Genomic DNA, 24,293 nt, shown 5'->3' on the forward strand with positions numbered 1-24,293 from the left:
CTGCATCAGGCTTTTGCACAGCTACAGCAAGATGAGGGCATTCTTTACATGGAGGATAATTTAAGATTAAAATGAGCTTTTATCAGTGCAGCCTCAGTGCTGAAGATTAGTTTTAAAAGGAAGAGACCTCCCTCAGAGGTCACAGTTTAAATACCTGCACTTCACAAGCTTTGATATCAGTGCAGCACTTTGGAGGCACTTTAGAAATGAGCTGATAAAATGAGAGGTTACCTTAAGGATTTCCACCTGTCTTTTTCCGTCTGGTTTTCCGGACTTTCACTTTCATAGGAAGCCAGATACAAACCTGGAAACAGTATATATGTATTATTTCCAACAGCATCAGTAACACCCAACTCTCTGCATTCTTGTATGTCCTATTGTACCACACAGAAAAGGAATTTTAAAACTTCATGGTCCATCAGGTAGCTGGTAATCAGTGGGACACTGATGATTAACTCACATGTCTACGTTGGAAAGCTGTTATGTTAGTTTTGATGGAACAGTAAAGGAGCCCAGAGTTAAAATATGCTAGCATGACCTTCTTACAACAGTATTAAGCCATTGAATGATCTCTGGTCTTGCATACAGAGATATGGACCTATTTCCTCTGTCACAGCACTGCTACCCAAGAGTTTTATGAGCATTAAAAAAGAGATAGTGAGAGCTGACACCTAAACACATAAGCTTTTAAAAACTAAGGATATTCTCATCATTTAACACAACTTTATTTTCCTCAATATTTTTAAAGCTTATGGGAACATAGTATCTTCAACGGATACATAACAATCTCAAGGTAAGAGTGAGTTACAGAAACCAGAGAGGGAATGCAGTGGAAGAAAAGAAATTTTCTTCTTGCAAATCTTTACACTGTAGGATGCATTTTATGACACCAAAGTGAGTCTAGATTGTAGAGTCTCCTCTGCAAAAGCTGGAAAGCTGGCAGTGCATTAATATCTCTCTGTCTTCACAGAATCACAGCCTGTAATTTGTGTTCACACACATTTCCTCATTTGACTGTTGATGCTTTTATTCTTTAATGCTGGAACCATCTCAACATTCAAATCTGTGCTACTAATGCACTGTGTGACAAGCCCAGTACAGCTGCATTTCACATGCCAGTGCTGCATCTCTCTCACATATCCTCCCACCTTTTACTCAGGGCAGTTCTTTCTACTCTGCACTGCCCCTGGGTAATGGGGAGGCCTCCTGTGTCTCACAAAAGCAGGATGAATATAGGGAGGGCATGAGAGAGAAAATCTGCAAACAATTAGTGAGTTGAGGTCACCCTTTTTTAGTCCAGTAGCCTGAAAACTGTACTTTTACCCTGACTTTTCATTTTCTGTCCCTTTCAAGCCTAAAACAAGAGCAAATGCCTTCATCCTATGTCCTTTTGATACCTATTACTTTAATCACATTAATTATTCTATTTTGGCAGTCGTTCTTCTTAGAATTTAGGCAGGATTTTAGAAGCAGTATTTTTTTTTTTTTGCATTCTGAAGTTGTCTGTGAAATAAAAACTGTCTGGTCTGATTACCTTGGATTAGTACAGAAAACTGCCTATAGAATGAAGAAAAAATAAACCCAACACCAGAATGGCTTACAGGAAGGTTGCTATAGACAAGTCTGTGCGTGACAATGTATAGAGAGGCAGCTGACATGAGCCAATATGAAGTGACACAGTCTGACATGCTGGATACCAAACTGATGAAGACAGACAAGTATAAAAAGACAATCAGAGAAATAATTTCAGAACACGGCTTTCATAGCTACAGCTTGAATTAATTAATAGAAAAGATTTTCTTAAAAATTCTTTTCTGTAGATAACGTGTTTCTTTGTTGTAGAAGAGGAGGTCAGCTGGACTCCATTGCCCTGGGCTGTGTTTACTGAAGAGATGACAGTGTTGGTTTGTGAAAGACATTAGCATTGGTTCCATCAATCACAGAACGAGTGGCTAAGGGACAGCTGACATTCACAGCATGCTTGTGTGGCCTCTTTTTGTGATGACAAAAATAGGGCCACAGTGGCAGCTTCCTAGACAGTGCTTTATAGAGAAGCTACAGACAAGAGAAAAGCAATCAGGCAGCAGCTTCATGTGCTAGAAGGTTGTATTTGCAAAAACACATTGATAGACAGGGGACAAACAAGCTGTTTGGCAGGAAAGCTGGGAAAGAACTGGGACTGGTCACCAAGGCATGGATCAGGGTGTTAATTAGTAGTGATGAAGAGAGACATTTTCAGTGATTAGTGATTGTACAGTCTTACCATCTTCAGTAAAAATGGGAGCAGTGTGCAAGTAGTGGATGATGTTAGGGTCTTGCTCAAATGGACACTCCACTTGCTTCCATGTTATAAATTCTCCTACTTGCTTAGCCAGTTCCAGAAATTTCTGTAAACATAAAATCATTCCACTCAGATATAGTAAGATTATCTCACATTCAGTGTTTGATGGTTCTGCACTGAAAATTGCAGGCCAATAGTCTTAGAGAGCACTGTTGGAATGGGATAGGTGAAAACATTCTTCAGATCTTACTTCAAAGTTGACGTGTCCATTTGGAAGGCGATTAGCACATCCCTCATTCAAAAAATAAATGTCTTTGATCAATAGGCTGAAGAAGGGGATCACAATCTGTGGAGAGAAATGACATAACTATTATCTTTTCACTTCAGTATTTTCTCTGCATGAAAGAACAACTCAATCAGAAGAGATGAGAATAAAGAAGTATTAACTTTTCAGTGTGCTGTGCACTTAAAAAGCAGTACAGTGACAGGCAGGCAAAAGGGCAGTAGTGTCTAGAGAGACCTTCAGCCACCAGGAGAATGTATGCTGAGATGAAAGTGAACTGAACACAATGTTCACTGAGCAGAATAACATGACTAAGAAAATGCTAAAAGCCCAGTTTATTATTAACAGCATCACTGTCTGATGACAACATCAGACAGCAAAGAGCAAAATACCACTGCAGAACTCTTCCCTTTCCTGTTGTATCCTTATAAGCAGAGATGTTGAACACGCAAACTGAGCAATTTAAACACAGGTGGGAACCAAAGAACCAGTACTGTCCCTGGACAAGGAAAGACAGAATAAAATTTGATGACCAAGGACTTGTCTACAAACAGTTATCAGGAGCTGTTTCATTTTCAATAGCTCCATGCATGGCTACCTCTCAAGGCATGTAATTTCCTTCCTGGTGCCTGATTAGTACAATCTGCTTCTCCAAATTAACCTGCAGACAACAGGATTGAAAATATTAAGCTGGTTGACAGGAAACTGCCAACAGTAGCCAGAGAGACCATTGTAGTTCTCAAAATTAGCTCTGGCCATCATCCAGAGCAGAGTGGCATATAGCAGTGATCTCAGCCTTCCCTCTAACCTATCAGAGTCAGGTCATAATTTGCTATAATAAAAATTTGCTTCTGGGTAGGACTCTTGAAATAAATGGAATTACAAGCAGAGATAAATTTGATGCCAGATGTTCTACAGAAGAAAGCAGTAACAGTGCTCCTGCAGTGCATCCTCAGAACCTCAGCAGAGATCCAGAGTGAAGCAGATTCCCTCAGGGTCCTTTGTCTCACACCTCAAAGGGAAATGAAAGATAACACAAAGGAGCAGACCATGAAAGCTGACTCCCAGGCCCTGGGATTCGACAGTCAAACCTCAGACTGCCCACCTCTCCAGCAGTGACACTGTGACACCAAAAGGCCACTTGGGGGGTTTGAGATGAAGGTCAGCAGCTGCCACTGTGAGAATTTTCCTGTGGCAGCAATGTCTGTCTTTTAAACCATCAAGTACAAACTTAACCACCATGAACATAAAGGCAAACTGCACACTGCATGGCAGAGAGTCTTGATGTTTCCACTGGTCTGTTTGTGTACTAACTGAACTGGAGCTGGTCAAGCAGCACCAAAGCTAAAGTTCCTTCATGGCAAGCAAGACCAGCCAAGATAGCAATCCTCTAGTTAAGTATTTAATGTTGTCCTGTTATTCCACCTCATGCTGTACGTCAGCTGAAACAGCATATGAATTGGATCCAGAACCGGATTGGCAGCTGTTATTTTCCAGTCTACATGGATGCTACAGTGAGTGTGAACAAGCCACAGAAGTGAAAACACTGAGGCAAGGAGTCCACGTGCTACTGCCAGTGTGTGTTGTGAAAATGGAAGCCAACTTCTGTTCCAGCTAAAATACCATATCCAAATACCAAACTGCTAAAGATCTGCATCTCTGCTGGCTTTTTCATGGGACAGCCAAAGATAAACTCTCTAATATCATTGCAACAGCCATAAAAAAGCCTGGCCTGATAGTCCAAGAGCCACTGGATACTTATCCTAATACATCCCACTGATAAAACATAGGAATGAAAACAAAGCACAGCCTATCCTCCCAAAATGCTGAGCTCTCCTATTAGGGTCAGGTGGAGCAATTTCTAGTCAAACTGAGCTAAGTGTGTTTCAGGATTTATTTTCATATTACCCAAGCTAGATCAATCAACTTGCAAAAAAGAATACAACTCACTCTATGTGGTTTGTTCTCTACCAAAAATTATGATGACTCTCTAACCAATGTGGTGTTAAAAGGTGGAAAGATACAGAGAGCTGGAGCTAGACACTGATGCCCAGCTACAAATCACTGCCAGGTTCTGTCTACATATTTTTTTGCAGGCAGATGTGAGCTTGTTCTGGCCTGCTCCACTGCCTGGGAGCGAGGTCAGCACCATTAGTGGTACTAAACATGAAGGAAAAGCCTTGCTGAGAGGGAAGGTACATGAATGTGGGCTGGATGCCAGGCTAATACAGCTACAGAGCCCCCAGTCAGCTCAGAACATGGCAGAGCTCATTCTCATCTCATCCAAAAGGCACCAAACATATACCCAAGGGTACCAATTCTCTACACATTTGCATGGAATTGCTGTATTTTGGTCACCATTTATTTCCCCAATAAAAATATATTACCCTGTATGCTTTGCTTTTCAAATTTCTCTAGGAAAAACAGTGAAAGTGGTTACAATTATACTCTAATACTGGCTTCACTCCAGGCACTTTGCTAGCATAAAATCTGGGTTAATGCCAGAAACTCCTATTTCTCTCCATTTTTATCTCCCCTCCATGCCATCCAACCCACCCACATGCTGAAGGACAATTGCCTCCTGCAGAAAGAAGAAAGTTAATGAGATCCGACGTGTTCTTCCTCCACGATATCAGACAGCAGCAGCACACAGTGCTGTGCTGTACATACTCCCAACATTTCAAAGCCAGAGACATGCCAGAAGTACAATGCAGAGTTTCCCAGTGGAATGACTTCATTTTGGAGCTGTCACAGGTCATTTGACTGCACAGACAAAACCAGACTTACTTACTAACCAGTACACCCCTCTGCAAGCACAATTCAGTTTGAAGATAAAAATTTTCTTCAGAGTGAGCTTTGCTATGAGCTTGCCAAGAAAGAACATAACATTTTCTATCAAAAAGAAGTAATCACCTTCTTTTGGATGTGTTCAAGTTCATTAAAACAAATAGATTATAATCTTACCTATAAAAAGAAACAAAATTCCTTAATCCCACAGCAAGCATTACACAGTCTACAATATCTGACAGTGTAAAATAACCCCATGTGAGTAGCTACCAAATCATATCCTAGAGCATTTTCCTGAACTAATGTTGTCTACAAAAGGAAAACAGAATATGGGCTTTTTCTAATGTAAAATAGATTCCTTTCAATTTAATAACCTCCCTGCCATCAGTATTAACCAGCTGGGGGTAGAGATATGACACAGATTGCTAACTTCACAGGAAATTAAGTCAAATAAAGCAACTGGTTTGAATATCTATGATGGTTGCAGAAGAACTAAACTGCAAAAGCATCTCAGACTGACAGGTCCTCGCTGCAGTGTGTGAGAGCTAAAAGAATTTCTTTGCTAGTCACAAACATCCAAATCATCTCTCCTTTGCATAGAGAAGTGCTTTTCAGAACAACTCAGTGTACTCCCATACAGCAGCTGAGTCAGCCTGCTACCAGATGCTGATCTCATTTCACTGTAAATGCTGTGAGATTCCATTAGCTTCAGCAGATTTACATCAAATTTACAGGGGTGTGAGATTAGCATCTGGCCTGGCTCCTCTACTGAATGAATACTAAATTCCATATTGTGCTTGTTCATGCAGTATCTGCTTTAGCTTTTCCACACTCAGTGCAGAGATTATCCATTTATGACTATGGGCAATTGCAGTGTAAAACACAAACCCTCTTTCATGAAACAAAGAAATAAAGAATTGAATGAAGGAGTAAGAAAATTAACAAGAGACATATCAGGGCACAAACCAGGAGGATCCTATACTCTAACATCTTGTCAATCTGATTTTTGCAGCATCAGTGACATGTCAGAAAGCTCCACATCTGCCACGAACACTGATAAAACACATCAATTCCTGCTCACTGAGATGGCAGCAACAACCAAATGAAATGAAAATTCACAAGGACAGAATATCACCCCAAATTTGCTGCAATGGATTCAGACTGGACTCCCTTGAAGGACTTGTGGCAAGTCATCTTTTCCTAAGGTAAATGGAGATCCACCTCGTCTCCAGTGCTGTGCCCTTTGCTCTCCATCTCACCTCACACATCACACAATGGGGGTTTCTGTGCCAGAGCCTGGGGCACAGCTGTAACAAAGCACAGCTCCACCTGCCCTGCCAGCCTCATGCTCCACACCAAAATAAAAGTCATTTCAGTCTGCAATACCTGCTCCATCAGTTTCATCAATCTAAAAAATGTGAATTTGCCAGGCATGTAGAGACACTTGCAACTAAGTCCTCCATGCTGTGTGTCCTGCCCTCTTTAACCCTCCCAATGTTGATCCACACCAGACTCTTTCAGCCACACATTTACATTTCCAGTTGCATCTCGAAGCACACCAGCCCTGCACTGGTGACCCATGGAAGGGAGGAGAGCAGCTGCATCTAGTCTTTGAGCCACAGACTCCCAGCATCATCACACCCACAAGTGTGGAGATAGATGGATGGATGGATAGATAGATAGATGGATGGATAGATAGATAGATAGATGGATGGCGGGATGGGCATACCTACCTTCTCCCTGTTGCTGTGGGCGGTCAGGGAGCGGTGGGCAGCTCCCCGCAGCGCTGTCCGGTAGTTGTAGAAGTTGCCAGTCGGGTCCATCTGGTGCTGCATGCACAAAACAACACACCTGGGTTAGAAAGTGGCCTGGCTCCTCTAAAGACAACTTTGCACTCAGCTGTAGCAATCCCTGAGCAGAGCTTAGCCTACATCTTCACGGTGCACATCTTCAAAACGCACAGTTCCTGCAGAACTCCATGACCAAAGATACAAGGAGAGGTCTGCAGCCCATGGCTGTTTGCACCTTTCATTTTTCTATTAACAGCTTTGATGTGAGGAGTAAGCACTGCATACTTTATATATGCCAAATCCTGCAATCCTCAATACAAAATACAACCTTGGGTCTTCACTCAGCATCCAAGGTATAGATTGGGAGCTTTGCATTCAGCATTGTGTCTGTGGCTAAATAAAACCATGCATCAGTGGAAGCACTATGGCATGCATATAGGCTCATATTTTGAGGGTTTTTTAATTCCTCATATTTATTTGAGTGCTCTGAATCCCCTCTGAATATCAGCAATTTTACACCTTCCTCACTACACCTGGGATATTTCAACTTGGAATCTGGCCTCTGCCTATGAAATGTATCTCCAGAAATCTCACAGCTGGATAACAATGTGAAAATTCCCAAACAAAAATTATCCTGAATATAATTCAAGCTGTGCATCAGCACTTTTTTTTTTTTTCTTCCTTTTTTTTTTTACCTCAAGAATGAAAAATTTGGCTGTTTTCACTTTTGACCAAGTCTTCTTTAGCCTGGAAACTGGACTCATATTCATTCCGGCTATAAGTGAGAAAGAAAAAAGAGAGCCATGGATAAGAGCTGGGTTTCCTTTTTCATCTGTGACAGCTGATGGAAGGCCTGGTTAGAAGCTGTACTTACAAATGATTGCCATCAGTGAATTGAAATTCCCTATGTTAAAGCACTCTCGGGCAACGTCAATGAAGAATTCGATGACTTGTGCTCGCTGCTTCTTTTTTGCAGGCTGTAAATTAAAATAAATGAGTATTTGTAATGAGCATATGTAGAATTGGAGGTCATCCTAGGCATTTGTTCCATGCATGGCGTGGCTTCATGCACAGCTTGGGCCATCTGCTTTCAGTCACTGGCCCTAATTCTCTTCCAGCAATCCAGTGGATGCTGGTGACTGGCAGCCTCTGAAATCAAAGCTTTCCCTGCAGTGACAAAGAAGAAATTCACAGCAATTCCCAGCCCCAGTGACTGTCTTGGTGTTGGAACTGGCAGCCCAAGCAGCCCCAAAGCAGAGCCTCAGCTCCCTGCTGGCCTCCCTTGAGTCAGTGGGCACATCAGCACAGACTTTGCTAAGGGCAGGATTTCACACCCTGATAGCAGCAGCATCTTTGCTCCAGAAAGAGCTTGTTGCATTGCATTAGTCCCTTGCATTGCATTAATCCCTTTCCCCTCTTCTGTCCCTTTACAATACGGCCAGCCCAACCAGGAGCATTTTAAGTGTACATTTTAATTGGACTGGAATCACCCTATCTTTTCCAAAGATGATCTTCAAATGGCAATTCTTATGTGCCACAGGCTATCCAGGCTCTTTAAACTATTATTATTCATCCCTTCCACACCCTTTTCAAAGATGAAAACATGAATTTCATTTTTATGGGACCAAGTTAAACAAACTAAAACCACTACCAAGTTAAGAAACAACAGTCCCAGATACACTAATGGGCAGCAGGACAGAGAGCCATGCAATGGGAATTCACACACACAACAGAGCTTTAGGATGACAGATAACAAATATGGCTCCACTAGAATCTTTTCTGGCAGAAATCTCACAGGATAACTCAAGGCATTTTTTCCTCTCTTTTTCCCTGCAGGGTTCATTATTCCACACTGTGCTCCTACTACATCAAGAGAACAGTGCACTCCCCTGTGTGCCACTGCCTCTGTTCTGCAATATGTTTGTCATTTATCAGGTCACTTCTGCAAGTGCAACACTGCTAAAACTTACCATCAGATGCTTAGCTGGGTCATAAGAAATAAATCCCCAGGATTGCTTATTAATATAAAATCTCAGAGTGGTACTTCAGGCATGTGGTAAAACATGGCACATACTTTTGGCTTACCATGCAGATTTCTGTTGCTACGAGATAGCAGAGTCTATTGAACCATTTCACATAGGCCTCAAGGTTACTCGTCTTCTTCTGTTCACTGAAACAAGTCTGGGGGGAAGAAAAGCACAGAAAGATGTAACTGTGCTCCAGTCAGCTGCCTGATCACTAAGATAAATACTGCACAAAGGTAATTACTGGCCACATCTCTTTTGTGCACATGGAAGACTGTGCATTTAAGGGCCACTTTTAAATAGCCTGTGAGTGGGTAGGTGGCAGATGGGGGTCTAGTTAGGTGTGTCACACTGCACAATTCACACTGGAATCCAGAAAACAGCCCCATTTTGCCTGCAGCAAGTGTTCACTCACAGTCTGCACTGGCCCTTGTTCACTGGGACATGAACAGCTGGGGCATTGCAGGGTTCTGACATCAAAAAGGACATGCAGACAAAATAAGACAGGCACAGTCTTCCACAGCAAGCTCAGTTTGTGGCTTTGATTCCAGGACTTCTTTCACTTCAGTAAATGCAATCACCCATAGCCCTTTTCTGGAGGGGAGAGGCCAGAATTTAGTGAAGTGTACAAGAGATAGGAAGAGAAAACACAGTTCTAGTTGAATCTTTATGAAAAACCCCACTCTTGGAGAGTTTTCAGGAAAACAGGTTCTTAGCAACCAGCTCTTCCTGGATGGCTGTGCTTGAACAGGTCACTTAATGCCACAGACACTTCACTGATAAGAGCCATTACAAAATGCACATTTTTCACTTATTTACGTGACACTTAACGTAAATTCCCATAACTGATACAAGCTGAACAGATACTTGGCTGAACTCTTCCAGTTCCTTTGTCATCAACAGAAAATTTGACTTCAGAGGCGTTCACACAGCCTGAAGATGTTGCTTGGGATTATAATAATTCAAATCCTTTTCCTAGCCTTAAATTCTTAGACAGTCCATCTAGAACACTCAGCTCTCTGGAGTTCAAGAGATTTGTCTGAACATGCACTAACATCCACTAGAGGGTACCAGAGAATACTGATTTTTGTTTTATTAGGATGATCATTTCCCAGAGGTACAATAAACATGCCACCAAGAAGAAGATCATAATGCATTAGCAAAGATCAATTTATTTCAGTGGGATCACCCATGTTATGTAAGGCAAACCAGTGAATAAGAACCCCTTCAGAAATGGGACTTAATATGATTCCCAAGGTAATTCAAAGTAAGAAAATATTCAGCTGTGATTCTGTACACAGACATCTTTAGAAACAGAAATCACAGTACCATGCTGTGGAGGAGCAAAAGCTTAACAGGACTGAAATTCTGAGTCCCTTTATGAATAGACTACAAACACAATAAAAGTGTATTTTTAAAGCATCTCAAAAGTAAATGTTAGCAAGCAGCATGTAAATATCAAAAACTCAAAGGAAACCCAAATCAGCCCCAGTCTAACCACAGTGGCTGCTTTTCACAGGCTCTGTTTCTTATTCCCTATTTCGGCAAAAAGTACACAAAACCCAGGTTTTGCTCTGAAAATAGTATTTCCATCTCAGAACTGTTGTCCTGTGCCAGGGCGTAAGAGCCACAGCTAATAATGCAAAACTTGTGAAAAATCTGCAACAGTAAAGTTGAGACAGACTGCCTTTTAAAGGTTAAGCTTTATAAATGGCAGCAACATTTAGCACCTCCCAAGCATCTTCCATCTGCAGCTCAGAATGCTTGATAAACATTCATAAGTGAAGCCTTTTGAAGCCCTCACGCAAGAAGGATGTTTAATATGATCTCCAGCTGGAGGGAATTCAGACCTGAGCCAACTCCCAGTACTTGACAGGGGTGTTCTTCATGGGTCAGGGAATAAGTGACTCCACACAAGTTTTGTGCTGCTTTGTCCAAAGATGTGTCCAGAGAAGGGTGACAGAGCTGGGGAAGGGGCTGGAGTACAGATCTGATGAGGAGCAGCTGAGGGAGCTGCAGGAGCTCAGCTTGGAGACAAAGAGGTTCAGGGGGAAACGTTGCTCTCTACAGCTCCATGGAAGGAGGTTATAGGGAAGGGTGGGTTGGTCTCTTCTCCCCAGTAACAAGCAGCAGGACAAGAAGAAATGGCCTCAAGTTGTGCCAGAAGAGGTTTAGATTGGATATTGGGAAAAATTTCTCCACTGAAATGGTAGTGAGGCATTGGAACAGGCTGCCCAGGAAAGTGGTGGAATTACCATTCCTGGAAGTGTTCAAAAATGTATGGATGTGGCACCTGGGGACATGGTTTAGTGTTTGCCTGGGCAGTGCTGGGTTAAGGGTTGGAGTCAATGATCTTAGAGGTCTTTTCCAACCTAAACTATTCTGTGACTCTGTGTACAATGCTCTCCCCCTGGGCTATACTGGCACAGAAGCTCTTCTAAATCATCCACACAGAGCAGGATGAAAAGCTCCAGACTGCCCCCACTTTGATCAGCCTGGCTGACTTGAAGCCCAGGTGGCTGAACTCTCACTGGGGCTGGTTTTGGGGTCTTGTGTTTCTGACACACCTTTGCTGCCTTGGAGTTCCTTTCTAAAGAATGTGATCAATGCCCAGAATGCCTGGAACTCCATCTCTGCCCATTTCCCTCATCCTGAAACAAACTGCAGAATCTTCCATAAGTCCAAGCAGAGAAGGAAAGGGCCCAATGTTGCATATTCCATCCATCCATCCATCCATCCATCCATCCATCCATCCATCCATCCATCCATCCATCCATCCACCCATCCTTTTCACCATCACAAGCTATTTTGGTGCTCTTTGTGCAGCACTACAAACACAGGTCTTCCTGATTCCTTTGGCATCCAATGAGGAAATTCAGACATTGATGTATGATCTCAGTGGGAACCCACATGCAGTTCAGGGCAAGAATTTTCCACTCCCTTTCTCTTCAGACAGTATGTGAAATCTCTGACTCTCCCTCTCCAGCTAGGAAGGCTCTTTCCTTATTGTGGCACTCACTGAAATGCTGCTTCAAACCTCAGTGGGATCCCTGGAAAGGCTTCAAGGGGCTTTCACAGCCTTTGGATGAAACCCTGATCAGGCACTCTGTTCCCTGTGGTGCTTTGGGTTAAAAGCTATTGTGTAGAGAGTGGATTCATGACGCACTGACTCACTGCTGTGGTGTCTGGGCACACACTGTGGGCATTACATCACATCCCCAGGCTTTACTCCTTCAGCAGAGCCACAGACATTCCCTGGCTGTGCACAGCCACAGCCATCTGTCCCAGTCAAAGCAGGTTGGGAGGAATGACCCAGAAAGCACACCATCAGGGTGGTGGCCAGTTTCTCAGCAGGAAGGAATGGCAGTCACCTGCCAGTGTGAGCTCTGCCAGCAGGTCCCATCCTTGCCACGACAATACAGGTCACCAGCTGGCCTGGCCCTGCTCAGCTTGTGACTCAGGTCCTGCTGTTGGGGACCTCATCACATCTGGGCAAGCTGTGGTCACAGGAGATACTTTGTCTGTGGAGAAACCATACCTTGGTGCCATCCAGAGGGTCTTTGTGTACAAACGCCTGCACAAACTCCTCGGGTCCAATGTGACTTAGTCTCTCCTGTTGAGGGTAGGGGAGTGGGAAGAGAGAGGGAAAAATGAGAAAACACCCCAGAATGTCTTCTGTTCCTCTTGGTAAGACATCATCATTTTCTGTCAGCTCTGACTGGTGTCATTGAACTGGTAGACAGCCAACTAACTAGACATTAAAATTCATAATAATAATTAGAAATATGTCATCAGAAAGATGAAAATGAGAATAAATAGGTCTCATTACTGACAAGCCACAGTAAGGGTCCCCTCCACTGCACTGGATGCACAGGGCTCCATCTGGGAGCCAGCAGACATCACTTCTGTGCTTGCTGCTGCCTCAGAGCTGCTGTGGTCCAGCACTGCTCAGCAGCCTTGTTTCCCAGCGGTTAAAATGGCAATAATGCTGTTATCTGGTGTCTCAGCAATCCATTGCACACACAGGGCTCTGCCCTGGCTCCCTGCCCATTGACCTCAGGTGCTGCCCTGGCTGGTGGCTCTGGGTCACAGGAAGGCACTGACAATGCACACGACACATTAAAGGCTTTGCTTACACTGGAGAGTGTCCCAGGCACTAATCAAAACAAAACTAAAGTATCCAAGTCTCTCTTAGTAAAAGACAGGCCACCTCCAGCAGCTCCTGAACAAACGTGGCAGCTCCAACCACATACTGGCCTTCCTGCTAGGCTTTTCATTGCCTTTAAACAAGTTTATTAGAAAAATAAATATTTTCAGTATACAGTAGTTTGTAGGACACAAAGGTATTTCAGAGGAGGTATTTTTGATTTCCTACAGCCACAACATAGAATACTCAAGAAACAATAAATAAATGGTAATTTTGCTCAAGTGAAAACTTTACATCTACTCCTATGCTTTTTTTCTTGGCTTCTCACCTTAACACTGATAACTGTAAAGGGCTCTTACTAATCAATACGTGTTTTGAATAAGTAGCAAATAATTCTTACTAACAAATAAGCATCAGAGAGTTTCAGTGCAGAGCACTTGACATATCAGACATAGCAATGAAAGACAAGGTAGAGAGCATTGATTACAGTACAGTGGAATTAAAATCTCTAGCTGCATCTGTTTTAAAAAGGCAGTGATGCCTCAGTTACAGGGAATCTCCCCTTGAAAGACAATTGTACTGTGGAAAAGGAAAAAAGAACAAAAGCAAGAAGAAAACATGCAAAACGACTTCTATTCTCTGGCCCAAGTTATATAAAGGAAAGAGAGCTAAAGCTGCATGTTTTCAAAACTAACCATTCCACTTCTTGACAAATAGAATATCAACTATCTTCAGAATTCCAAAGGCTAGTTTCCTAATATTCACTTCAATCCACAGTGCATTTCATGTTTTGTTTTCCCAGAGCTCCTCTCAAGGCTGAGCAGTGTCCACAGGAGAACAGCAGGGCACCAGAGCAGCAAGGGATCTGCAGATGGCAGCAATGTTTTATGTTCTCTGCACATCAGGAGGTCCACAGGGAGGACCTGACCCCGGGAGAAGGGTGTGCAGCACAGCAGCACAGCCAGCATTTTGGCACTGCAGTTTGACACACCAGAGCCTGCTTGGGTGCAGACTGCAGCCCAGCACAGGGGGAACAGCAGGACTTTGTGGGGGTGGTATCTGCACACCCTGACATGCACAAAATCCCAAAGGGAAGGAATGAAAGCCATATCAGACAACTCAGAGGCTTTGTGTATCTGGAGAAATAGAATTGAACTGCTAAAATTTCTTCCAAATTTATAAAGGGGTCAATGACCAGCCATTTCAACAGCACCTGCAGAGCCAGTGGGGCTCTGAGCACCTTATAGAAGTGACATTCCTGGGACTTGACTTTGCTGGGATAGGATTCTCATTTCACAAATAAGCAAGCTGAAGTACAGTGACCTGTTCCAAGAACAGGGACACTGATACACAGTTTGCTTTCCAAGCATCTCTTAACCTGTCAAACCCTGCCTCCTGCTGCAGTGCTGATACAGCATGGGGTGTACTGCAGCAGTGCAGACATTTTTTGGTTATGTCTGGAATACTTAGCAGTTGATGGCTTAAAATAACATCTCTGGCTGCAGAAGTTGGGAACCATTCCCACTTACCAGCTCCACATGTGTCAGCTGCTGAGCCAGGGTGTAAGGGTCACTGCAGACACTCAGGATTTCTCTCTGAATTGATGGAGGTTTAGTTTTAAAGGCAACCAGCTTATCAGAGACAGCAGAACTGATCTTGACAATCCCTTCTTGCCCATGGCTGAGGGTTGCAAGCTTCTGATTCAGGGCTTGCAAAAGCTGATTCATCTTTTTCCAATAGGCCTGGAGAGACAGGGAGAGAAACATAAGCCACCCAGAAAACTTGACATAGGAGTGTTTTTGTGCAGAATTTTCCTTTCTGCAAAATCCTCCTAAGCCAGCAACAGGTTACCATTTTATTTCCAACAAGCCTATTTCAGAATAACTGGCTGGCCTAATTACAGTTCTGTGCTCTGGACACAGAGACTGCAGTTGAGAGGAGAGGCAGGCAGGACTGGTGGGTTGGGCTGGCACTGATACTCCACATTCCTGCCAACAGCAGGTTCAAAGGAGAGGCAATGCTACAGCATGAGTTACTGCAGCTTTCTGGAGCACAGCAGCTCTTGGTACCTATTTTTTATGTCAGCTACGTGTTGGCTGGGGACTCTACCTGTTAATGGTGCCTTGTCAACTATTATTTATTAGGAATAAGAAATGTTTCTGATGCTATTTTCTCCATCCTTTTGACCTGAATGCAGCAGAAGCACGCAGCTGCTTGCTACCCAGCTGGAGTGGCTGGACCATTGTGCAGCTCTGAGTATTTAATATCCAAATGTTAATTGCTCCTGAAGGAAGCTCATATTGTATTCCAAGCACAGCCATGTGCTCAGCAGGATGATCATTACCAACTTGCCCAGGTTGTTCTCAGAGCTGGAACAACTCTTTAAAGACAGTGAGTGGAGTTTCTGGCCATGGAGGATGGGCAGAAAGAAATTCCTTCAACTCTTCATGACTGACAGATGCAGACGTCACAAAACTGACATAGCAGAACTGGTGGATGGGGTCTAAAGACAAAGACTGATTGGGAATGTCCTCGGCAAAAGCCTTACTTAGAGGATGAGGTATACCCTGGTGAGGAACATGGTCTCCTGGGCTTTTCCAGCCAGAGAAAGGAGCACTGAGCATGGGTGCAATGGATGCTTGCTCAGTTTCAAAGAGCACAGTCACTTCTGCAGGCTGGGGACTACCAGCTCCTCTTCCAGCACAAAGACACACAGCAGAACAATCTTTTGGCTGCTCCCCATCTATCTCCTCACTGCCCATCCAAACAGCATTTAGTAACAGCACGTTGCCAGTGACAGCAGTTTGTCATCTGTCAGCAGGAGCCAGAGCTGGCCAGGAGCCTCTGTCCCAGCTGCCCTGCACAGATGTGCACCCCAGCACCTTCCTTGCTGCCCTCACCATCACCTCAGACCTGGCCAGACTGTGCCTCCCCACAAAGGACAACACACGCCTGTGTCACATTCCAACCTGCATGCAGCTCAAATGAGCTCTTGGGAAGTGATCCTGTGATTTAGATACAGTCCCTGTCCTCTTCAGAGTTTTGTAGGCTGTGGATGGTCTTCAGTGTTAGGCACTGACAGCATTCATGTTTTAGGTGTTCAAGGAACCAGAAATCAGTCTGGGTTCTTCTCACCTGCACACAATCCCATCTACACACCAGGGATAGCACCCTCTCCTACCTCACAGTGAGGAATAACTTCTCACATCTACTCTGTCTTCACTGCAGGGGAGGAAAGGCTGGAGACCTTTAGAATATCCCAAGTGCTTCAACTTTTGCTGCAATCCTTTGTAACTTTGATGTAGCATTTCTAACAAAAGGTTTCACGTTGCTGAGCACCCTCTCCTGTCACTTGGGGAAGATGCTCTCTTGAGCTGGGCTGGAACACAGATCAGGTAAGCAGGATGTAGTCAGGCTTTGTTTTGTTTTTTGGTTTTTTTTGGCAAAAGAGAGCTGTTAAATCTGAAATGAAGCAAGTACCCAGAAGGCAGGAGGGACTTGTCTTGGAGAATGACAACACACAATGTATTTGGAATCAAATCCCACAGGTGGAGTGAAAATTGAGTGAGGAAAATAAAAACCCACTGTTTCAGTTTTTATCTGTTACTGATGGCCTTCTTCATGTAAATCCTCATGCAAACAGATGGTCACACTTCTGATTTACAAAGACTGTTCTGGACCCAAAATACTGACCACCATCTAAATGTTTCTCTATTTTACATCCAGGTGTGTTTGCAAATCTCAGCACAGCTTATAAAGTTCTGTGAACACAATGTTATTTTTTAGTGAAAACTCAAACAGTGACATATTCAGTATTTTGTGAACATATTTTGTAAACAGGGATTTCAATTTTTTTGGGGTGGGGGGACAGCACTGAAATCCAAGCCTTCTAATTAATATAAAAGATCTGGCTAAAAGAGTTAGCTGGAAACCCAGCTGCTCTTTCTAAAAGGAGTTTGGGTGAGAAATCTTGGACCAGCCACATCTATGCAGTATCAAATTCTTCAGTTTGGATGAAAAGCCAAAAAGCCTCATAAAATTGCTTGAAAGACATGCATATTAGCCAGCCTTTGAATCTCTTTTTCAGGAGATCTAGTTTCACCTCATTTTGTATGGAATATAGCACAAAAAAATAGATATATACAACAGTAAACAAAGACTCAGGCAAACCAACCACCTAAAAAGAATGAAAAAAAGGGTGACACTTAGAGGACACAATTATGCAGAAATCAGAGTTCTTGAAGAGACTCACTGGAAATCAGTTGGGTGCATCCTTGCCTAGAAAGCTTTTCTGTGCACATTGGGGGAGAAATTTGGAAAAAAGAAAATCCTGCTTTTGCCCTTCTAAAAGCATTTCCTGCCTTCTTTAAACTACCTCCAGTAACTGCAAACAACATTGTTCATTACCTCCAACGTACTGGTAATTATCTTTCCACAAAGTGACCCCCCACCATACAGGGGCTGCATGCTGGACTTTATCAACCAATTTCACTTCACTGCCACATTAACAGTCAAAAGAAGCATACTACTGTTTAATATTTAAAGAAAATGTTTCGTTCTTAACTAGGAAAGTTCCTCTGAAGACAGCAGGCCTCAGCAGGTGGCTTAGGAGCTCAAATTTTAATTAAAATTTCTAACTCTAAATGCAAATCACAGCACTTACTAAGAAATGCTTCTCAGCATGGACACCTCTATAAGCACATCACAGAGCCTTTAGAAAGTGGACTCTACAAAGGACAGGAGCACACACTGCAGGGGAAAATCCTGCACTGACCTACATGGACTGGATGAAATCACAAATCTTTCAGTCTTTAATTTCTATGGCTCACAATGGGAACAAGTTCCTTCCAAAAAACTAACAGCCACCATCACTCCTCTGTGCTGTCCCTTAAAAAAAAGGAAATTTGCATTTGGAGGATACGAGCTGTTTCTTAAATTAATTATTGATTTTACTCAGACATAATCACTTGCAATTACAGTGCCTAGTAATATCTGAAAAACAGTGATTTGAAACTAACGTAGTCTGAGGCACCCCAGGGCACCCACAAGCATTTGTACACAGCAAAGGTGTGCAGTGCTTGCCCAGGTTAGGCAAACAAACCCCTGCTTTCCATGCAGAAAGTTGATTTATAGCATTTATGCCTCTGCACCAGGCAGAGTTAAAGAGCACATGCAAAGCCCCTGTTCCCCACCCTTTGGGCTGCTTCCTCCTTTCCAGTGGACACCATTTTGGTGGGTCTGTATGGCTTTCCATCACTTCTGATGCTGAAGGGCTGCAAGGCACCTGTGCTGCTGGCTGGCCAGGAGCAAGTCCATTGCCTCTTTTCCTTGAGGGAGTTTTACTGCTCTGGTTAATGGAACTGAAGCCACTTTGGCTCCTTTTCAGTTGTTTTTGTTTTCTTTACCTCCATCCCTGTGTCCCACATCTCCCCCTTCCTGCCCTTTCTCTCCCACAGACTGTCCAGCCCAGCCAGTCAATCCATGCCAGTCTAGAGCTCTCTGACAGTGCCAGTCCAAGAGCAGCTGTTCCCATTTATGACATTTTTTATGTGCATAGGAGGGTCCAATTTCATTTCTGTTGTGCTGCAGCCCTGCTAGTTCTATCCTCTCTCCACCCCTGTCTCTCTCACACTCATGGGTATGTTCTTATTGTTCTACTGGACTGCACCCCTCTGTGGCTTGAAGCCAGACCTTGATGTAGCCACTGGAACTGAATTTTCCCACATCCCATGGTTAACCTAGAAGTAATTAGAGACTCTATGTGTATTATTCGCTTGTTATTTTCATGAACTTTGTGGTCCTTTTAATGTTTCTGAATTAATTTGTGGTGTTCACCCACCTGAATTTGCAAGCAGGTCTCCCAGAGGCTCCACTCCCTGTGACCCACTGTGCCACACACAGAGCTCACAGATTGGAACACCAGCACCATACAGACATGTAGTCTGAGTGCTCAGCAGGCCACACACTGCTGTCTTCTGCCACTTCTGTGCTCCCAGACAAGCTGCATGTTCATTAATATTTGTATTTCCTTTAAATGTAAGAACTTGGATCCAGAGAAGCTGTGGATGCCTCACCCTTGGAAGTGTTCAAAGCCAGGCTGGATGAGGCTTGGAGCAACCTGGGACAGTGGAAGGTGTCCCTGCCCATGGCAGGGGTGTGCAGCAAGATGGTCTTTAAGGTCCTTTCCAATGCAAACCAGTCTGTGACCCTGTGATTCTAACTTGGGAGATCACAGCTCTGCTGCTATTTGAATTGTCACCAGCACATTCAGTCTGTGCTATGCCTTCATATATTCCTTCTGTAAAATGGGAACATTGTTGTCCTATAAATGCCAGTGCTCACTCTGATGTGTCCCCCAGGAGCACCTAAAGAGAGATGTGGCTTTCAGGGAAGCTACTACAGGTTTTTACCGTTATTGGAGAACAAAACTCAGAGTATCCAGGAACAGAATGTGGAAAAAGGAGGAGAAGAAGGAACCAAGTGGGAAAATGAATTTAACATCTCAGCAGAACATCCCAAGTCAGGCATCCTCACCTCATCACATGGGGCTATCCTGTGAATCATGTCTTTCAGATGGCCAATCATCCTCTCTTCCTGAAAGTCATACGGGAATGTCTCTGTCCACTCTGTCAGCAGCTGTAAGATTTTGGGTCCAAATTTTCTGATTCGAGCCTGAAACGGAAACCATTGAATGATGGACAGGGATTGAAACATGTTTACTCATTCAAGTTTTCCACCATGTGTGTCACTGAACGTGGGGCCAGGTTTTCAAAGAAGGCATTTACATTGCACCTGCAAAACCTGCACACATGCATACAGAGAGTGTGGTGCACAAATAACACATTTTGGCATGCAAAACCACCAGAACACAGGTGCATGCACAACTGCCTATTTTACATGCAGATTTAAGTATTCTGCACATGCAATTGGCCTGTTCAGAGTTGGATGGATATTTTGTTGGTGCAACCTTTATGCCTTTTTTAAAAACATCTGGCTTTTTTGCAGATTTGAACCATTTGTTCTTCCCTTTTTGTACTTACAACCCTTCTACATTTTCATCTTTCTCTGAAAAACTGGAATGAATTTCTTGACCAACAAAGAGGTTTTTTCCTCCTTTGCTTTCTGGCTGTATGAAAAAAACTGCTTAGTGACCAGTGGCAGATGTACAGTGAAGAAAAGATGGAAAAAACAGCAGCACTTTTGTAACTTTACCTGGGCTGTGATAATGGTGCTCTCTTCCCACATGAGCTCAAGGTCATGATAGGACAAGGACACTCACTCACATAACACACAGCTGATGCCCACTTTTGGTGTAGATTTATCTGAGGATGTGGCAGTGGGAATAGTCAGGATGGGGCAAGGAGGGAAATGCAGGGAATGGCACAGTTGGTGCATTAGTGTTATCTCAAAAGACAGCCAGTGCAGCTGCTCCCAAAGCTTTCATCTTCCGTTGTGTGAAAAGGAAATGGTGTTAAACAAGAAGCTGCATTTTTATTTACAGAAAACACAGACCGAAACAAACAGCCTTCTTCTGCGTCCCACGTACTGCAGCTAAACTGTACCCTGTAATCAGGAAAAATTATACTCTTAAGCTCCCCAGCTCTTTGTTTTTCAACCAAGGTGGTTAAAATGCATATTTCAGCCTTCTACCAACAACAGGTTTCAGTGAACCACAGCTCTAAAAATAACTGCTGTCAGCTAGCATTAAGCTCAGGCTCAAAGACCAGCAGGTGGCTGCTAAAGGGAAAGCTTTATTGGAAACTACAAAGGTCTGGGGAGACATTTGCTCCAGCTGTGTAAACTGCATTAAGAATTGATGGAGAGGACTTTGTGTAAGTCACAGGACAGGGGACAGGAGGTCGCTTGTGTACAAAGTTTCAAAATCAGCCCTACTCTGGGGAACACAGAATCAGCTCTGTCCCACCAACTCTGTGCTGCTACAAAACCCAGAGGCACTTCAGGCAGATATGAGATCTTCATAAGAAGACAGTGCTTCTCATTTCTTGAAAGTTTAATGAGAAGCAAAACTTTGCAATGCTCACATTTTAATTGTCCAAAAGTTGTATCTGTCATAGACTTAGAGAACAGAACCAAAAACTGTAGAAAACTTGTTTTGCATGGTTTACCCCATAAGGATATTTCTATTAACACTGACTGTACAGAGAACCCAAATCTGAGTTTGCTGAGCATTCTGGAGAATGGCTCTCCATGGTGAAGGCAGAACTCCCATTAATCATGGAACCAGCTATCTGTGCAAAAACAAGCACATGTGTTTGGATATTGGTGACTCAGTATTTGATGCTAAACTCGTTGTTTCAAAGCTGGAAAGGCTGATGCTGAGAATCATCAGGGAATGATGAGATTTTCTCATTCAGTTCACCTGCCAGGGCCTCACTGCTGCTCCTGGCCATTCCTGGTACTCCATTGGTGCTGTTTGGCAGCACAGAGGGCAGGAGGGTGGAGGGCTCCTGCCCCCTGTTACATGGTGCTCAAAGGGAAGGCCAGGAGGAAATCTTACTGTGCCAGGAGCAAGAAAGCAAAGGGGCAGAGAGACACTGAGTAAAAATGGGAGAGAGAGTGGTGTGTGGACATCTGCACTTGACAGTGTGTGAGGGTTCTGTCCTACCTCCTTGCATCCTGCAGGCTTCACCAGAGCCTTAAGGAAGTTAAGGAAAGTCACCTGGGAAGACTGAGACAGGGGGAAAGGGAAAATTAGAAGATTTGAAGTGACTACTGCCTGAAGCATTGCTCTGAGACATGGATAGCAGGATGACTCAATGTCAGGATCTCAGTGGCAAATCCTTTATGAGAAAGCTTCATTCAATCTAAAGAGAGGCAAAGGACACACCAGAGCCCCAGAATCCTCTACCCATTGAAAACAGCTCACATTTTTCTGCTGTAAAGATAAACTAACCTTGTCCAGCACGGGGTCATCCAGCCGCTGCTGCTCAATGCACTTGTGACAAACTCGGGACAAAAGCTCATGGGGTTCGATGAAGAGTCTGGAGCTCAGCAGGAATGTAAAGATATAGGCTTTCTGCAGGAGAAAGACAGACCAACTGTAAGCAGTCACATCGGGGTAAATTGGCTGTAAAACCCCTGAACTTCACAGTTTGGGTTTTTTTTTTCACTTGGGAAGACATTTTTATCTAAAAGACAACAATTCCCTGAATATGGAGCTGGTTACACTGGGTGCAGGAGGCAGCAGCTTCTCCTTCCTCCACAGCATCCACTGCCAGCCCTTGGTTGCCTAATCCCTGAGCAAACATCCAGTGAAGACAGTGTGCAAGAGCAAGCCCAGGTACAGGAGACAGCATGCTGCAGACCAGTAAAGCTAAATGGGCAGGAATCTCTGTGGTGTACTGGGCTGGGAGCTGCAGACACCCCCATGGCAGCCACATCTTGCTCCTGCCCTGCAGATCTCACCCAGCCTATTTTAAGCAATATTTCATTTATTCTATTAACTCCCCAAAATTCATTTCTATCAGCCAAGTCATATCATATGCAGTTCCACATCTGTGAAGCTGTGGGAAGCAGGTCTGCTGGATAAATCCTTGGATTATACAAATTATTCCAGCAGTGAATTTAAAATACATGCATGAAGCCTCAGTTGTTTGCATCCTGACTCCTCCTTGCACCTGAATTATCTCCTTTCCCCCAGCCCTGGCCATGCCCCTGAGCAGCAGGTATAATATTACATATCACACATTGCCTAATGAAAATCTCACAGCCTGATCTGTCCATTACCTATTTTTATTGCCTTTCTGTTGCTTTTTTTTTTTAATTGAGATGCTTCTCTATTACTTATTTTTAGCTGATCAGAAACTGAGCTCTGGGTAATTTAAAACATGCTGCCTGCTCTGCATTGATAACTCTCCCGGTCTTCTAAAGTACCCAGAAGTCAATGCTCCTCTGTGCTTTGAAATACAAGCCTTTCCATGGAGATATATTAGCACTTAAAAGTCTTCCAGTCAAACTCTGTCTGAATTCCACTGAGGATGTGCAAAATCCAGTGAAGTCAATAGCTTGCAGGACCATAAACCTGCTTCCCGTTTAGATCCTCACACTGTTGGTGAGGAAACACTTAATTTCCACTGATGGAGCAAGGATTAGGATCTGGACTATGCTGTCCAGTGACTGCAAAGTTGTGAATACACCCCCAGGTAAATTATAAACCCACCAGAAAAAGTGTCTCTATTGTCACCAAGGGAATGCTCTGCACATGCAGACAAACCTGGATGGCTTCAGCAGCCACTGAAATTCAGCTAATTTAATGCCAGTTCAGACTTGGGCAATGTTTGCTTCAGTTTTCCTCTAAACCTCTCTGGGAAGCACTGCTATTTCTGAAGTGCTCCAACTGCTACATCACTAATTCATCACCACGACAGCTCCCCCTCTACCCTGTTCTCTTATTTAAAGGCAGTATCATCTTTGGGATCTGCTTTTTCATGGGAACAATTATAGAGCAGTGAAACAGCATTTAAAGCAATGCATCAATTTACCAAGCTTTAATTGTATGCAGCTTTTAAATTAGCCCTCCTAATTCAAAATTTAACACATTTGCACTTTTGCATAAAGCGCTGCCCCAATTCATCAAAATTAAACCATTTATTATACTGTGAATCGCTTACTTCAGGGTAGTAATCAGTGGTAGGTATCAGATGCTGGATTAGAGCATCCAGAGATGCTGAGGTAAGGTTTCCATCCTGGAAGATCAGTCCTCCTTGTTCACCTTCTTTTGAAGTATGTAGATGAGGGCTGAAGCCACATGGGGTAAACATACTGGTAGAGCTCAGCGTTTGGGGCATGCCTTCCTGCAACAGAGACAGGGACAACATCCATCAGACCCACAGCCACATCCTCTGGCTGACTGGAACCACACAGCCACTAACGAGAGCTTCCTGGTCACAAAATTAACATGATCCCTTCTTGACAACCTTCACGTCTCTTTCATTGCTGGCACTGGCAGATCATGCCTGTG

General features: G+C 43.6%; 1 protein-coding gene across 1 annotated transcript in view; it reads right to left on the reverse strand.

Annotated features, from left to right (window-relative positions):
• Nucleotides 1–24,293, reverse strand: part of RASGEF1C (RasGEF domain family member 1C) — a 73,058-nt gene that overhangs the window by 7,819 nt on the left and 40,946 nt on the right. Inside the window, exons 2-13 of the mRNA XM_085073636.1 lie at nt 23,944–24,126; nt 22,227–22,349; nt 19,847–19,984; nt 14,842–15,054; nt 12,704–12,778; nt 9,227–9,322; nt 8,016–8,118; nt 7,837–7,916; nt 7,085–7,180; nt 2,532–2,627; nt 2,264–2,387; nt 232–304 (exon numbers count right to left, since the gene is read on the reverse strand). Coding sequence (XP_084929762.1) covers nt 232–304; nt 2,264–2,387; nt 2,532–2,627; nt 7,085–7,180; nt 7,837–7,916; nt 8,016–8,118; nt 9,227–9,322; nt 12,704–12,778; nt 14,842–15,054; nt 19,847–19,984; nt 22,227–22,349; nt 23,944–24,120 — 1,394 coding nt within the window. The 5' untranslated portion in view covers nt 24,121–24,126. The remainder of the gene's footprint in view (nt 1–231; nt 305–2,263; nt 2,388–2,531; nt 2,628–7,084; nt 7,181–7,836; nt 7,917–8,015; nt 8,119–9,226; nt 9,323–12,703; nt 12,779–14,841; nt 15,055–19,846; nt 19,985–22,226; nt 22,350–23,943; nt 24,127–24,293) is intronic.

This window comes from Lichenostomus cassidix, chromosome 13 (assembly GCF_008360975.1).
Source record: "Lichenostomus cassidix isolate B80296 chromosome 13, HeHo_3.0, whole genome shotgun sequence".
NCBI classification, from domain to species: Eukaryota; Metazoa; Chordata; class Aves; order Passeriformes; family Meliphagidae; genus Lichenostomus; species Lichenostomus cassidix.